The following is an 18,484-nucleotide window of genomic DNA, read 5'->3' as shown; positions in this document are numbered from 1 at the left end:
TGAGATACCACTTCATACCCACTAGCATGGTAGTAATAATAACAATAACAGTAACAACAATAAGTACTGGCAAGGAGATGGGGAAATTAGAATCCTTAAATATTACTGGTAGGAATGTAAAATGTGTGGTCCCTGTGAAAAAGTTTGGCAGATCCTCAGAAAGTCAGACTTATCACATGACCCAGCAATTCCACTTGTATGTCTATACCCAAGAGAACTGAAAGCATGTTCATAGCAGCATTATACGTAATAGCCAAAAAGTGGAAACAACTCAAATATTCATCAGCTTATGAAAGGATAAATAAAATGTGGCATATCCACACAATGCAATATTATGTGGCAATAAAAAAGAATGAAGTACTGATACATGCTACAACATGGATGATCCTTGAAAATATTATGCTAAGTGAAAAAAGCCGTCACAAAAGACCACATACTGTGTGATTCCATTCATATGAAGTGTTAATAGGGAAATCTATAGAGACAGAAAGCAGACTAGTAGTTGCCTCGAGCAATCCCTAGGAGGGTGATTTGGGGTGAAGTGCGGAGTGACTGCTAGTAGGTTCAGGATGTCTTTGAGGGGTGATGAAAAATGTCCTGAAACTGAACGTGGTGATGGTTGCACAACTCTGAATATACTAAAAACCTTTGTATTATACACTTTAAATGGGTGAATTATATCTCAATAAAGCTACTGAAAGATGCCATATGCCCATCTGGTTCTCGTCATTGAACAGTACTTGTCTCCTAGGTGGAAAGCTTGATGGCAGGCAGCGTGTCTCGATCTCCTCACCTGTGGGATGGCAGTGACTGCTTCCCCATAACAGTTAACAATCACCACGCAGAAAAAGTCATGGGAACACTTGGCAACAACAGTTAACTTGATAAGGAAGATTTTAAAAATAACACTATTTCTCATTTAGTGAATTTCTTTCCTTTCTTCACTGGTATCAGACCTGCATCACGGTCTAAAGGCTCTCCTTGGCTACTGCCGCTCCCTCTCCCCTTTATCCTCCAATAACTTTTCAGAAAAGCAAATATTGCTGCTACCGCATTTTACAGATGAGGAAACCGAGACTCAGAGCGTTGAAGTAACTAGCCTAAGGTCACACAACTCATTTCATTGGTTCTCTTATTCAAGTTGTTCTGACTGTAAGCCTGGCTCCTCCAGGTGTCAATTCCAGCTCTCCCTGGCTGCACAGCAGCTACCCCTCCCTGTTTAAGTCAGCCTGGGGACCCTACACTCTGCTGTACTAGCTGCTCGCCCTAGAAAAACCTGGTCATCATCCATGAGAGACCGTACAGCAGCCTGTGCTACGAAAATACACCTGTGAAAGAGAATCCAGCCTAGGAGAACCACACCCCAGGGCTCTTAACTGTAATCTGGTGAAACTGCCTGGTCCGATACCAAGGAGAATTCTCCTCCATGCTGTCACCTTGGAACAAAGTCTGAGGGCAGGAGCCTGGCCTAGGCATAAGGTCTATCGTCACTAACAACGCCTGAAGGAAAAGGGGGAGCCAATGATGGCAATTATCCCACAATTGTGAGGCCTTGGGGAGCAGTTCAGTGTCAAGCTGAACTGCTGACACTGGGCTGAGGGTGTCAAGAAGAGCCACGGTCCCTTGGCCTTTCCAGAAATACTACGCAAATCTCACACCACAGGCAGGACTAGTCAGCGGATTTGCTTCTTTGGGATATACCTTCCAGGAGGTCTTGGTCACCACAATTTATATTCAAAGAACAAACCAAGTGCTCATTAACAAACAAACTACAGTGTTCCTGAGCAACTTAAATTCCAAGATAATTACAACATAATGACTCAAGTCCTCCCACCCCTAAAAATGGAGGAAAAGACAGGAAAAAAAAAATGAACATGGGGCTGGGGGAGGGGGTTAGTGAGGAAGAGAGGGAAAGAGAGTGTTAAGGACTGAAAGAGCAGTCAGCAAACAGAAAGAAAATATCGTTGGTTTTACTCCCAAATAATCAGAAAAAGAATGTTAACAAGAACTCCTTAACCAGGAGAATTAGATAATAACAAATACTATAAGAAAAAGGAATTAAAGTTTATGACACACCAGGCCTCACACTAGGAGTATCACATATAATATCCCATTATTCTTCAAAAAAATCATAGAAATAACGCCCATTTTACAGATAAGGAGGCTGAAGCTTCCAAAAGTTAATGACTTGCCCAAGGTCACTACAGTGAGCACATTCCCCAGGCCACTGTCAGCCAATGGCCACCCGTGGCACAGGGACTCCTCTGACGGGCAATCTTCGCTCAGGAACGCACCATCAGCCCGGCTGACCTTGTCAGAAATGCACTGCAGTGTGAGGCGTCTTCTACCCAGTCCTCCTCTTTTCCTTTCTTCACCAGTGGCAGACCTGCACCCTGTCTCTTTCACAGGCCTTTCTGCCCATAAATCTCTTGCACATCTAATTCTGTCCTGGCATCTGTTTTCAGAGGACCCAAGCTGATATACCCAGAGAATGAGAGAACAGGGATTTGAGCCTAGGTCTGTCTAACCCCAAAGCCTTTGTGCTTTCCTTTATACCCAGAGATTAACTGATAAATAAATCATGTTGCTAAATCCAATGATCAGTTCTTAGACCTTCTCCTCCTTGGCCCGTCAGCGATACCTGGTGTAGCCGATGAGTCCTTCCCCTTTAACACAATTCCTTTGTTTCCAGGACGCCACACTCTCCTAGTTCTCTGGCCACTTAGTCTCAGTCTCTCTTGCTGGTTCCTCCTTATCACCCTAACCCATAAACCTTGATGTGGACTGTCCAAGGCTCAGTTCCCAAACCCTTCTCTTCATTATCGGTATTTACTCTCTAAAATAATCTCATCTAATTTCATGGCTTCTTCTACATGTTCATGCTTCCCAGATTTCTCTCTTGAGCCCACACCTGTCACCAGAACTCTAAACTTACATACCTAGCAGCCTACTTGACCTCTCCACTTGGATGTCTAGTAGAGTCTCAGAATAAATATGGACAAAACCTGCTCTTCCCTCACACCCAGCCTGTCCTCCCACATCTGCCCTAGCTCAGTAAATGGCAACACCATCCTTCCAGTTGCTCAGGCCAAAAAACCTTGAAGTCATCTTTGAGTTCCTTCTTCCTAAATTTACAACCAATCTGTCAGCAAATCCTGGCAGCTTTTCCTTTAAAATGTACCCAGAATCTTGACCACTTCTAACCAACACCATTACCACACTAGTCCAGGCACCATACCTAGATTACTACAATAGCTCCTAACCAGTCCCTCGCCTTCCTACAGTATAATTCTCAAAATAGCAGGCAGAATGACCCTTTCAAAACCTAAATCAGATCATATCCCTCCCTAGCTCAAAATCCTCCAGTGACTTCACATTTCACTCCAAGTAGAAGCCAAAATCCTTATAAGGGTCTATTAGGACTATGATGCTTAGTTTTATATGTCACAAGTGTGCCCAGATATTTGATAAAACATTATTCTGGGTGTTTCTATGAGGGTGTTTTTGGATGAGTTGAACATTTAAATCAATAGACTGAGTAAAGCAGACTGCCCTCCCTGATATAGGTGGGCCTCATTCAATCAGTTGAAGGCCTGCATTAAAACAAAAATTATAGGGAATTCCCCTGAATAAGAAGGAATTCCTCCTGCCTGACTGCTTTCAAGCTGGAACAATGGTTTTTCCCTGCCTTCTACTCAAACTGAAACATCGGCACTTCCTGGGTCTCAAGCCTCCTGGCCTTTAGACTGGAACTACACCACCAGTTCTCTTGGTTCTCAGGCACTTCAGGCTCAGATCAGACCCACACCATCAGCTCTCCTGAGTCCCCAGTTTGTCTCCCAAGACTGCAGATCTTGGGACTTGTCAGCCTCCATATTCACATGTTCTCTTTATACACACACACACACACACACACACACACACACACACACATACATATATACATCTATCTACATATATGTATGTATACACATGTGTGGGTGTATGGAGATATATATATCCTGTTGGTTCTTTTTCTCTGGAGAACACTGACTAATAGAAAGACTTGACATGGTATTGGCCTCTCCATTTCACTCTGGCCTCATCTCCTATTTCTCTCCCCTCCCTTGTTCTGCTACAGACACATGAGTGCTCTCACTGTTCCCTGAACATCCTCAGTGGACTCTCACCTCAGGGCTTCTGCACTTGCTGCTTCCTCTGCCTTAGTGCTGAATATAAGCCTAGTCTGCTCTCTCATGTCCTCAGTTCTCTGCTCAGTTATCACCTTCCCCCGAAGCCTGCCATGAACACACTACTTAAAACTGCACCAACTCACTAGCCCCATCTATGACATCCTTTAATTTTTTTCACTGCCTTATTTTTCTCCACAGAGAGAAAAATATGGCCAGCTGACACACACACTCCCTGTGTGTTACTGTCCACTTCCCCAGAAGAAGTTCCACAAAGGCAGAGGCTTTGTCTAGCTTATTCACTGCTGTGTCCTCCGTGTCTAGAACTATGCCTGACACATAGTAGGTGCTAATAAATACCTGCTGAATAAATTTACAAATACCCTCGAAGTTTCACATTTCAGCATAAAAACTTTATATTCTCATAAACGCAGTTAGGTGGTCACCTGGGGCCAGAGGACTTGCAAAGGGTCATGGGGAACTTTCAGGACAACCGAACTGGTCTATATCTTGACTGAGATGGTGGTTACAGTCAAGATATATATTTGACCTATATTTGTCAAAATTCATCATCATGTACACTTGAAATGGGTTCATTTTTTGTATGCACGTTACACCTCAATAAAGTTAACTAAAAAAAAAAAACAAAACAAATCCTTTATATTCCAGAGTGCTTCTCACACCAGAAAGTGGCATAAACTTACTTCAGGTTATGCATCCTGACTTGAGCTTTGGCCATTTATGCTCCACATGCTTTGGGTTGGTATATAACTAAATTTTAAAATACCAATTACTGCCCCTTATTACAAAAAGAAAAAGTGCTCTCAGAGGTCCACAGACGTTAAGAATAGACTTTGATGTCAAGCAGACCCATATTTAAATCCTGCACAACTCTACCCTTATTAGCTAAATGAACTTGAACAAGTTATTTAACCTCTCTCAGGCTTACTTAGCTCATGTATAAAAAATAGGGAATAACAGAATGACTTAAATAATATAGCATAAGGCCTAGAATATAGTTTGCACTCAGTAAGTAGTCATTTTGCTTAATAGTATTATTGCCATGCAGTGAGCCAGGAAGGCCCTTCAAATATCAATGGGGTTTCCTGAGACAGTGATGTCAAGTTTGGCTCTGAGGACCACCGGAGGGGTCACTCAGGTGTGTTGCAGATGGTTGTCTGGCCCTGAAGTGTCCATGTCTCCAAGAAGCTCAGCAATATGCAGCACACTGGTGCAAACAAGCACTGAGGCAATCAAGGAACAAAAGCTACACCAAGGCCCCCCACATTCCATTCACTTCTTCCCCAGTTACGGTCCTGCCTCTACCACTTCCCACTCCCAGCAGAAGAACAGGAAGATTCTTAGGAGATCATTATGACACTGTTAGTAAAAGAGAAAAAATTTTAAACGACCAAGATATTCAACAACTGAGAACGATTTAATGTTATACGTAACATGCAAGCACTACGTATGCCTTAAAAAGAGTAAGGAAGAACTCTCCTCAGAGAGAGCAATGACACATTAAGTTAAAAAAAGGAACTGCAGGGACTTCCCTGGTGGCACTGTGGTTAAGAATCTGCCTGCCAATGCAGGGGACACGGGTTCGAGCCCTGGTCCGGGAAGACCCCACATGCCGTGGAGCAACTAAGCCCATGCGCCACAACTACTGAGCCTGTGCTCTAGAGCCCGCGAGCCACAACTACTGAGCCCACTTGCTGCAACTACTGAAGCCCAGCCGCTTAGAGCCCATGCTCCGCAACAAGAGAAGCCACTGCAATGAGAAGCCCATGCACCACAACGAAGAGTAGCCCCCGTTCACTGTAACTAGAAGAAAGCCTGCGTGCAGCAACAAAGACCCAACACAGCCAAAAATAAATAAATAAATAAGTTTTTAAAAAAAGGAAAGAAAAGCAACTGCATACGAGTGCGTGTAATATAATCCCATACCATTATAAGAAAGATGGAGAAGGAGATTTACACATGTCTGAAGTTGCACAGAAAAAAAATCTGGAAAATCACGGTGCTAAAAGTAGTGCCCTATGGAGAACAGGATGGAGGTACTTGTTTATTTAATCCTACTTAAAGTAAAACTAACGCAGACACTGACAAGAAGTAATGAAAGAGGAGGACAATCCAGGAAGGATGCAGCTTCGCGGGGGGAATGAGTCAATCTTAAGCACTTTGATTTCTTCGGTGAATTCATGATTCCTTACAGCTTTCTTTAAAGCCAGACATGAACTCAGCGTTCTCAAACCAAAGCACCCTCATTCTACTTCGTGTGGTTTTCTCATCAATATTTGGTAAAACAGTAAGTAAGGGAGTATTTGTTTGTTTGTTTGGGGGCATAATGAAGATGTGAATGGGGTGGGGCCTCTGATCAAAATAAACTGCTCAAAACGTTTCAGGGTCCCTGATTAAGAAGTGGAAGACTGATATACCAGAAAAAGCTGCTATCCGGAGAAAAGAACAGGGAAAAAGGCAGTAAATAAGACCTGACTTCCGTCGTGCTTCTGCCCCTTGGTAGCCCTGTGACAGCGGGCACTGACTCCTGGGAGCTTCAGGTCTTCCATTAGGCAAGTGGGCACAAGAGCAGTCTCCCAACCTCAGAGCGGTGGTGTGAGAATTCAGGGAGAAACCCCCAAGCATTCAGCACAGTACCTCCAGGCATTACACCTGTAGTGCAGGTGGTTTATAAATAGGACCCAGAACTTGATTACATAAATAAGAAAGAAAAATAGAAGAAACTATTTCAGTGAATCTTGATTAACAGGAATGTTCAAAGAATCCGTCCAGTTGATGGACTGCTCTAAACGGAAGAACACTGGCCAGAGAAGAAAACAAAAGCTATACACAGTGTCACTGCAGACGAATGTAACCCAGAGCCTGTAAGGTCCAATGTCATTTTACTGAGGACAGCCAGGAGAAAAACTTGCACACAGCCACACACACAGCTGGATTTGCAGAGGCTCTGAAAAGAAGGCTTGGTGCTATGCACCATCCAGGCTCCAAGTTTGACCTGTTATGGCTTTAGGATTTATTCTCCGCCTACCTCCCAAAGTGATCAGGGGCAGAGTATAGGAAGAGGCACGTACTCAGTAGACTCATTTAAATAAGAATATAAGAGTCAGAGGAGTGCGATGAGGGTGAGGTACCAGCTGAGATCTGTTGCAACTGAAAATACAACTTTGCTCTGGGCAGCATCCAGAGTGAAGGCACAAAAGCAAACTTACAGACTATCCTCAGGCAGAGGAAGAATCACAATCAACCAGGAAAGGTAAATTTTTTTTTTTTTTTAAGATGTTGGGGGTAGGAGTTTATTAATTAATTAATTTATTTTTGCTGTGTTGGGTCTTCGTTTCTGTGCGAGGGCTTTCTCTAGCTGTGGCGAGCGGGGGCCACTCTTCATCGCGGTGTGCGGGCCTCTCACTATCGCGGCCTCTCTTGTTGTGGAGCACAGGCTCCAGACGCGCAGGCTCAGTAGTTGTGGCTCACGGGCCCAGTTGCTCCCCGGCATGTGGGATCCTCCCAGACCAGGGCTCGAACCCGTGTCCCCTGCATTAGCAGGCAGATTCTCAACCACTGCGCCACCAGGGAAGCCCAGGAAAGGTAAATTTTTATAGAACTAAACTTGAAATTTTAGCATCAGAAACTGATCATGGGAATCTATGCTTCTGATTCCCTCCCACCTCCCAAACTCCCACCATAAGCTTTAGTGTGTTATTTTCCTCCTTGCAGCTTTGCCAATTACCAGCTGTGTGACCTGGAGCCAATGCCTCACCTCTTGGAATCTCAGTTTCCCCATCCTTTGAAGGGAGGGATGCGCCTATCTATTTATGAAAAGGAATGAAGGAACATTCGCTAGCATTAACTGGGTGCTTGCTAAACATCAAAAGCTTTGTGCACATTATCTCACTGAAATCTCCCAATAACTATATAAGGCCAGTCCCATAAATATTTTACAGAAGAGGTCTCTGAGATTCAGAGAGGTAGAGACAGTTGCCATTGTCACACAGCTAAAAAGCAGAAGAGTCAGAACTCAATTTCATGCTTTTGTGATACAAGGCACAAATTTAACCGTTAGGCTTTTCCTGTATATGTCAAGCACCTAACAGTTCCTGGCACATAGTAGGTACTCAACATATCAGTCCCCGTCCTCACTCCTTCCTTTTCTCCTAAAGTAAAATTATGTATATATGGAAAAATTTATGTCTACTGAAATAATATTAGTATCTTACATTTATATAGCTTCTTTCCTCTAAGGAGATCACGCTACTTAATCTATTTTCTCTGCTAATCTCACCAAAGCTCTAGCTATCATTATGTATTATTTCATTTATTTTACAAATAAGGAGCTAGAAGGCAGAGCTGTTAGGGTGACGTGCCCAGAGTCATATGGAAGTTACTGCCAAAACCAAATAAAAACCTTGGTCCCCTTTACATCTAAATCAGCCTTTATCCTCTCACATGACACAGCCTCCATAATAAAGAACAGATCATTCATTTTTTATCTGGAAAACTACCAAACGTATAATTCAGTGAGGGGCCTCATGACCTTACCACCTTGTCAAAGGGAAGAAAGTATATAAAAAATGAGGTTTGCAGGAGCAGACGGTTTTGGTCCGTCAACTTTCTCTTGGATTACGCCCATTAACCAACATAAAATAATGCAAAATATAATGTAACAGATCCCCGTGTCTTTGGAAATTCAAGTTAAACTCACTGATCTTTCAACCTTATATACAATGCACAAGGGCAATCATTAACTCGTGTGGGGCTGCAGAGGTGCACATTATATCAACAAGCTCTTTGAAAGAAACATATGATCTACAATGGGCCACTCTAAGAAGAATCCAAGTCAGCAACGAGCATTTAGCGGCATAAATTCACAGCATCACAGCATTCTGGAGCTCCAGAAGGGACCTGGCAGACCACTGAGAACAACCCCTCCATCGTGTGCATCAGGAACCCAAGGCTCAGGGAGGTTAAGTGGCTTTTCCAAGATTTCACAGACAGGAGAGCAAGAAGGAAAAGATAAAGCTGCTGACTACTAGCCATTCCACTTGCAAGTCTTGCTTCTGATGTCCATGAGTACACTTGGCACTTTCCAGAATTACCCATCTATATAGAGAGTGCAGGAGAAAAAGCCTGGACTTGGTATCAGAAAAACTCAGGATTCAAATCCTGACTGCTACTAACTGGCCATGTGATCTTCAGCAAGTCTCTTAACTTCTCTGAATTTCAATATTTTCATCTATAAACTATGGGTAAGAGTAAACTCCACAATTAAGCTGCCGGTAATATAAACAAGGGGCCCGGCACTGCCTTGAATTCCACAAAGGCAAACATCAGGTCCACATACGTCCCCAGCACCCAGCACAGAGGCTGGGACATTACACATCTGTAGAAAATTTGCCAAGCAAATCAATGAACTAACCAAGCAAGCAGGTACTGGACTTGAACTCAGGTTTATTTGCTTCTTAAACACTAGATTATATTGCTCCCAATTAACATGATTTCAAAGCAGAGTGTTAATTCTGACTTACAGAGTACCAAGTACACAATGGAATAAGGAGGCCATTTTCTGGCCATAAAGCGAGAAACAAGTTCAGTGGGAAAGTTCCTGGACGCTCAGTGTTGGTATTAATTCTTGTTGCTAGCATGGGTACATCATGAGGCATTAGAATCAACTAAACCTGGGTTTAGGTCTCAGCTTCAGCATAAGCTGTGTGACCTCAGAGATATTACTTTACCTCTCTGAGGCCTAAATTTCCACACCTGGGGAAAAACCTACTTTACAGAGATTGCGTGACAAATGAGGCAATCTATATAAAGGAATACAGGATGATGTGTGGCACACAATGACTCAACAAGTGTCACACTCCACTTCTCTTCTAGTTATTTGGAAGCTTCATTCATTCATTTCACTTAGGTCTCTGCTCCAACGTCACTTCCTTCCCGAACCTTCCTGCCTACAATAAAACCCCCAACTCTCTCTATCCCCTTAGCCTGCTGATTTTTCTTCATAGTCCTTATCATCACCTGACATTACATTACGTATTTATTTGTTTTTCTTTTTACTGTGCCTACTTGACAATAAAGAAAGCCCTGGGAGGATGGGGACTTCTTGTTGTTTGTTTACTGCGCTATCTCAACAACTAGGAAAGGGCCTGGCATGTAGTTAGTGCTTAATAAATATTTGTTGAGTGACTGAATGAATGAATTCAACACTTATTTGGGACTTGCTAGATGTGAGGCACTGTGTAGGAACAGGGGTTTGGAAACAACTAAGACATGAGATTACAGAAGGAGAAACTGATTCTGCCTGCTATTGAATCTGAGAAGATTTATATCTCACCTGGACTACTGCAGTGGCCTCCCGACTGTGCGCCCTGCGTCTGCCTTGTCTCCCTACATTCCACTTGTTAATTGGCAGCCAGAGAGACCTCCGAAAAGTCAACATCAGATCATATCACTCCTCTGCTTAAGTGCTTCCAATGGCTTCCCACTACAATGAGAGCACAGCCCACACCCCTCACCACGGCCTGTAAGCACCTCCTCTCACCAGCCCATCACCCCCAGCCCCACTCTTTCCCTCCCTCACTGAGTTTCAGACACAAGGGCTTTCTCTTCATCAAATATACCAAGGTCTTATCATTTCTTTTTTAATTTAAAAATAAACATACATTTTATGCATTTGAAACTCTAAGTTCTATATATTTACGTAATTAACAATATTCTGTTCTTATGCCTAAAATTCTTCAACAAGTGAGGATTGATGGGAAAATGACTCTTCAAGGAACTTGGGTTAGAGATTACAAGTGTCGGGATCTTTCGGACTCCGGGCCTTTGGGCTATCTGTTCACTCTGCCTGGAAAGCTCTTCCCCTAGGCTGGCTCTTCCTCATTATTCAACTGTCAGTAAAAATGTGACTTCCCTTAGAGTCCTCCCCAGCTAAAGCTGTCCCTGCCACCATCACTCTCATGAAGGCACTCTCTACTGGATCACATTGCCTTTTCTTTCCTCACAGCATTTTCACTATTTGGAATGACTTTCTCTATTTATGTGTCCTATCTTCCCAATCAGAATGTAAAATACATGAGGACAAGAACTTTGTCAGATTCACTGCTGCATCTGAATAAGTAAACCGGATCTCAAAAGATGCTGGAGTCTGCCAAGATGAGACGTACAGGTAAAGTACCCTATCAGTATAACAGGATCATGGAGTGTTGGTCTCCTTCCAAAGACAACTGCCCCATTACGTCAAAATATGTGAATTTCAGCCAGACGTACTTGGGAATGGGTACCCGAATTAGCGTCTCTTCCACTTCTGGGTTCAGATTCATTCCACTTTCTCTTATAGCCTTGATAGCTGCAGCTGTACACTGAAAACCAGATCAAAAGGTAAACAGAATTAGTAAATAATTATTACCAGATGCAAGCCCTCCATCGATAACTGGCAACCCATCTTGGCAGAACATGGAAACATTTAGTTCTGTTACCAGTAAGATCAGGAAGTTACATTGGTGTAGAGTGCTTTGATCAAGCTGAATAGCAAACTATGTCCACTCCTGGTACTAGTGTACTGCGGGAGGGAAAAAGCAAAGAGAAAGAAAAAAGAAAAAGAAAACAGCTCTGCTTCTTTGAAAAGATTTCAATGGTTTGAGGCAACACAAATCAAAACCACAATAAATCCTCAAGGGAGGAGGGCTGATCTGTGCAAAGACTGGTGTAAAGACAGCTGAAAGATTTTATACATTAAAAATTCCAGTTGACATTTTACACTCAAAATATACCAGTGCCGATTTGAAATGAGTAAATAAATTTAACTCATTCGCATCTATGCTCACACCAACCTCACTCATGTTTTGGCATGAGCAATGAATCTCTGCTGGTGTGTGCACCAAGAAAGGTAGCGTGAAAGATCTCAGCTCAAATCCCAGCTCTGCTAACCATGTGACCCTGGGCAACAAGCTTGACTTCTCTGAGCCTCCATGTTGTAATCTGAGACCCTGCGGTACTGTACCTCAAAGAGGATTAAATGAGGTAACTTGAGCCATGCATCTTGTTCTGTGCCTGGGTGCCTGTAACACCCAGGCAAGGGGCGCTATTATATAAACGTATTCAATAAATGAAGAACGCACAAAACCCCCAAAAAACGACAAGCTGATATCATCACTTAGCTGATGCACTGCTGTCTTTTTTTTTTTTGTGACTGCACCACGAGGCATGCGGGATGCAGGATCTCACTTCTCTGAACAGGGATCAAACCCATGCCCCCTGCAGTGGAAGCGCAGAGTCTTAACCATCGCACTGCCAGGGAAGTCCCTCTTTTTTTTTTTAAATTTATTTTATTGAAATATAGTTGTTTTACAATGTTGTGTTAACTTCTGCTGTACAGCAAAGTGATTCAGTCATACATTTTCATATTCTTTTCCATTATGGCTTATTTCAGAATACTGAATATTATTCCCTGATGCACTGCTGTCCTGACATCCTCCAGGGTCTCTTCTGACACAGCCTTGCTCTCTAACGTGCCAGGTGGCACACTGGTACGCTGATTTCCCCAAGTGCCTCATCTCACCTCAAGCAACATTATAACCACACCTGGCTTGCAATCCTAAAGCATAAAAGAAAGCAGTGTGGAAGACAGATAATTTCACTGGCATGACAATGTGGAATTCATGAAAACAAGGCCTCTGACATTTTCACAAGAATTTTAGGTTTGACCAGAGCCAATCCACATTGCTTGGATTCACAGAGCCAATTCCCAGCCTTGAGCTCCTCCCTAGACTTTCTGGTTTAAATAAATGGGGTTTGTTGCACACCTATTTTACTCCCAGGTTTTGTTTTGTTTTTTAAGGGAGTGCCTAAAAACCTCATCCATTTCATTTTTAAATGACCTGAATTCTACAGGGACATGACAGGTTATCATAAGGCCAAAAAGACAAACCGGCATTCCACATGCAGACAGATCATCCCCTCAGGCTACAGAATTTAACAGTGTGTCCACTGCTTAAAACTGTAAATTCTTAAAATGTACCTCTGACCATAGACTACTGGAGCTGGAAGGGACCTTGGACATAACCGGGTACAGTCCCTTCCTTACGAATGCAGAGACCTGCTGGTAAAGGTCACAGCCCTCATACAGAGATACAGTCCCTGAAAACCAAGAGCAAGGGAGTGAAGACCTCGTTCATCATGCTTCCAGTTACCACTCCATCCAGTGATGTTACTTTGTCTCTGTTACCTTCCAGATCCCCTAGCTCAATGTATTCAGTAACTGTGGCACAGGGAATTTGATTTTTTTCTAATAGCCAAAAAGAATTTGGAACTAGGTCTGGTGTATAAAGAGTATGGCCAAGGTAAATAAAAGAGCTGGATGAAGAAATGAAATTTTCCTCTGCAAGAAAACTGCCATCTTCCATAATAAAATGAAACACAGATTTCTAAAGTTCACAATAAAAGGAGAATGACCACTTTGAAGGAGCGGCCTGATTTCAAGTCTCCTAACCTTCCTTTTCTGAAGCTTCTCACTGACTGACTGATAACTCAGCTGGGTCATCCCACCACCACCACCCTCCTTTCACACTCTGACCCAAGTGTTGCCACACAGCCTTCCCAGGCAAGCAAGGGAGTACCCACTGCTGCTTCCAAGCTGGGCAGGAACTATGTCTCAGTATTTACATATTCCCAGTCCAAGGCTCAGGGCCTAGTGTGTGCTAAGCGCTCAGTAAAAGCTTGTTGAGTAAGTATATTAATGCACTGACTCGGGCCTGCTAGAAAAACTCATCTCCTTACTTTTACTTCATGTTTATAACCCCCCCACACAAAAAAACCCCCCTTATTTTATACTATTTTATACATGTTCTGTGTCCTTTCACATGCAGAAAAAATGTGAACCAAGAGAGGTTTCATTTGCAAAGGTATCTACTAAAAGAGGTAGTTCTAAAATACTCTAGACATGTATATTTTAGTTTGATATGGAAGGATACAGAAACTCAGGGAATTACAGTCATTTTTCCAACATGACTTCTGAACTACTCGTGGTTCAGACAAAAAGGCACATATTTCTATCGCATTTCCCTCTCCTAGCTTTTACCTCCTCTTTGAAGGGATGCCCACCAGTAGGCTGCTCTCCAGTGATAACACTGACTCACTGGTTGCAGCTGCTTGCAGTACTGGGTCGAGAAAGATCACAGACCCCACCTGGGGTCAGGCAGGCAAGCGTGCTGCAATCAATTAGCAATGTCTGCTATTACTGTTCTTAAACTAATAAATCTAACTCATTCGCGTCTATGTGCGTGTCTACGCTACAGGACAAAAGATGATGAAACTTTTGTAGACAGGTGAACAAATCCTTGACAATCTGGGTTCCAGTCAACAGCTGACTTGCAGGGACTAAAAAAATATTTGTGGAATTAACAAATGGATGGTGAAAGGAGCACAGCCTTTAGAGTCCAACAGACCCATGCTCAAATCTTGGCTTTACCACAACAGCGTGAGCCTGCAGAAGAGATTCTACTTCTCTGAGCCTCAGTTCCCTCATCTATAAAATGGAATAAACTTTAACTTTAAAGAGTATCCATAAAAGCTTTTGCACAGCAAAGGAAACCATAAACAAGGTGGAAAGACAACCCTCAGAATGGGAGAAAATATTTGCAAATGAAGCAACTGACAAAGGATTAATCTCCAAAATTTACAAGCAGCTCATGCAGCTCCATATCAAAAAAACAAACAACCCAATCCAAAAATGGGCAGAAGACCTAAACAGACATTTCTCCAAAGAACACATACAGATTGCCAACAAACACATGGAAGAATGCTCAACATCATTAATCATTAGAGAAATGCAAATCAAAACTACAGTGAGATATCACCTCACACCAGTCAGAATGGCCATCCTCAAAAAATCTACAAACAATAAATGCTGGAGAGGGTGTGGAGAAAAGGGAACCCTCTTGCACTGTTGGTGGGAATGTAAATTGATACAGACGCTATGGAGAACAGTAAGGAGGTTCCTTAAAAAACTAAAAATAGAATTACCATATGATCCAGCAATCCCACTACTGGGCATATACCCTGAGAAAACCATAATTCAAAAAGAGTCATGTACCACAGTGTTCATTGCAGCTCTATTTACAACAGCCAGGACATGGAAGCAACTTAAGTGTCCATCAACAGATGAATGGATAAAGAAGATGTGGCACACATATACAATAGAATATTACTCAGCCATAAAAGGAAACGAAATTGAGTTATTTGTAGTGAGGTGGATGGACCTAGAGGCTGTCATACAGAGTGAAGTAAGTCAGAAAGAGAAAGACAAATACCGTATGCTAACACACATATATGGAATCTAAAAAAAAAAAAAAAAAAAGGTCATGAAGAACCTAGGGACAGGAGGGAATAAAGACGCAGACCCACTAGAGAATGGACCTGAGGACACGGGGAAGGGGAAGGGTAAGCTGGGACAAAGTGAGAGAGTGGCATGGACATATATACACTACCAAACGTAAAATAGATAGCTAGTGGGAAGCAGCTGCATAGCACAGGGAGATCAGCTCGGTGCTTGGTGACCACCTAGAGGGGTGGGATAGGGAAGGTGGGAGGGAGGGAGATGCAAGAGGGAAGAGATATGGGAATATATGTATAAGTATAGCTGATTCACTTTGTTATAAAGCAGAAACTAACACACCATTGTAAAGCAATTATACTCCAGTAAAGATGTAAAAAAATAAATAAATAAATTAAATAAATAAAAACACTTTTTAATGATAAAGGTAACAATAATAATAATAATAATAAAATAAAGAGTATCCGTGTTGATCACATGAAGCAAAACATGAGAAAGCAGTGCCTGGTCACACCGTAGACGCTCACCACACATTTGCTTTCTTACTGCCACAAGAGCAATAATGGAGCGTGCAGAATTTTTTTTTCATTTGCCTTGTTCAAATCATGCTGTGGTTTTTTTACTCCCTTCTTTTTTTCCAATCATTAACTCTAGCTGCAGGCAAGTTTATGGAAGGCAGCAACTGCATCATTTATCAAGCAGGACACATGCTTAACAAATGCAACGCAGTTTTCTGTCCTTGATGTATCTGAAAAGATTCTGCATGTAAATCTGCATCATGTCTCTAGGGCATGACACAGAAATGCTCAGGTTTGAAAAGAAAGCCAACCGCATATGAAACAGAAAGGAATTATATAAACACAGTGAGGATTAGCTCAGCATTTTGAAGCTATAAACCTGGGTACTGCACGGACAGCTTCTAAACTGGAGGAAGGAAATGTTTAGTTAGAGCTATTTGTTTAATATATACACCAGATGAGATAAAGGAATTCAAAAGACAATGTAACTCACACTTCCTCACTCTGTCCTTGTAAAGAACCTCTCTAGTGAGATGACTGTAAATGTTGTTTTTTCAAAACCCACAGAATTTCAACTTGGAGAAATGGCAAAGATGCTTTGCTTGAAAAATGAAGATATACTCCGACTTCCTAAGAAAAAATTAAGCTGTTAATACCTCCTCCTGCCTCATAAGATGCGCTGGTGGCCAATCAGGTGCTTCTTCTGTGAATGCCATTTGCTATTTAATAACAGGAGTGCTGGCTCTGAAAAGCAATCTGCCTGATGAGGTCTTCAAACTGTGTAATTACGAGGCTATTCCCTAAATTGGCCCGCAGTGCCTGTGGGATTAGATGAGCAAGGCAGAGAGGCCTCAGTGGTTCAGAGGGGCCAGAAAGGGAAAGAGCTGACAGTTCCCTTTTTGTCCATTACTCTGTTCCTCGGTAACACCAGGAATGAGTGTCTCCCTTCCATCAACCTAATGACAAGTATTCATCCATTTGAGGAAAATTCACTGAGTGCATCCATGTGTCAGGCACAGTGTAAGGCACTTGCATAAGTCAGAGCAAGCTAGATATGATTCCTACATTCCAAGCTTACAATCTAGTGAAAGTGAGCTGGAAAATTAAGATGTAAAAAACTGTATAACTTGATAATGACAAGTACAATGAAGAAAAAGAACTGGGCTGTATAAAAGTGGTAAATGTGGAGGAATAATTGGGATTGGGTAGATTAGGGAAGACTTCCCTGAGAAAGTAATATGTAAGCTCTGATCCAAAACATGAGTAGCAATTAGCCAGACAAGAGTGTTCCGAGCAAAGGAAAGAGCATGTGCAAAGGCCCTGAGGACGCAAAGGGTTTGAGGAGTTGAAAGGCTAGTGTGGCTAGAGCCGTGTGCAAGGGTGACAGTGGCACAAGACTGGAGAATCTGCAGAGACAGGCAGGGGCCATTTCATGCAAAGCCTTCTAGGCCACAGTCATCTTTTATTTAAAGATTACTTGAAGCCACTGATAAACTCGGTGCCTGGGAATGACATAATCCAATAGACATCTTTACAAGTTTGCTCAGGCTGCAGTATAGAGAATAGATTGGTGGAGGAGTGAGTAATACCCCTCACAAATGTGCCTAGCACATCAGCTACAAGAGCCCTCCGATTTGAAACAGCCTGCTCATAGCAAGGGCTTTCTCTTACTCACATCTCTAACCCAGTTTATCAAATCCAGCAGTTTCAACTTTGGTCTCTGTCTTTGGGCTAGAACTACTGAAACAGACCATCGGAATAGGGAGAGACTTCAGATTCCTTTACCTCACATTAACAGGTGAGGAAATGGGAGACCCAGAAAGTGACACAACCTACACAAGGTCAAACAGCCAGCTGGCGGGACAGGTGGGACCAGATTCCAGGTCCTCAAGGATTCCCAACCCAGGTCAATTCTTACTGGACCAATAAGGAAAAACCCATTTACCTTCCTCAACTAGACTTAAAATCATAGCCTCCAGGTTGCAATGATCTAATGCAACCCACCTTCCAGCCTTGGAAGCACTGTGCTCTGTGCAATATTCTGCAATGGTCAGTCCAGTTTGAAAGGAATGTGAATTCCTGGAAGGTCTGCTCCAAATACTAATGCAAAAGTCACAGACTGGTGGCCCACAGAGCAAACGTGGCCCATTATGTTTTGTCATAGTCTTAAAACAAAACACACAAAAAAGGGAATTAGTTATCAACATTTAACAAAGATCTTACATAAAAATTGGGGTTACTGGCTTCTTCTGTAAACAAACACCTTAACGCCTGGTAATATCTAATTACCAGGCCTGCATTTCTGCCCAGGAAGGATCAGCAATAGCTGGGCAAAGGCTGCTCCCTTCAGACAGGGCACGGGAGCTGAGCTAGTTTACCCCGGCCCTTCCATCACTGCACTGCCACTACCGTTTGTCTTAGATGGGGCCCGTGTCAGTATTCAA

At 42.6% G+C, this 18,484-nt stretch overlaps 1 protein-coding gene across 2 annotated transcripts in view; it reads right to left on the bottom strand.

Moving 5' to 3' along the window:
- MRRF (mitochondrial ribosome recycling factor) overlaps nt 1-18,484 on the bottom strand; it is a 67,201-nt gene that overhangs the window by 32,090 nt on the left and 16,627 nt on the right. For both annotated transcript variants that reach the window (XM_029202994.1, XM_029202996.1), the window contains exon 5: nt 11,460-11,551. In XM_029202994.1, coding sequence (XP_029058827.1) covers nt 11,460-11,551 — 92 coding nt within the window. The remainder of the gene's footprint in view (nt 1-11,459; nt 11,552-18,484) is intronic.

Source organism: Monodon monoceros, unplaced genomic scaffold (genome assembly GCF_005190385.1).
Source record: "Monodon monoceros isolate NGI ecotype Baffin Bay Population unplaced genomic scaffold, NGI_Narwhal_1 Super_Scaffold_5, whole genome shotgun sequence".
Lineage (NCBI taxonomy): Eukaryota > Metazoa > Chordata > Mammalia > Artiodactyla > Monodontidae > Monodon > Monodon monoceros.
This window is presented reverse-complemented; position numbering and strand designations above follow the sequence as displayed.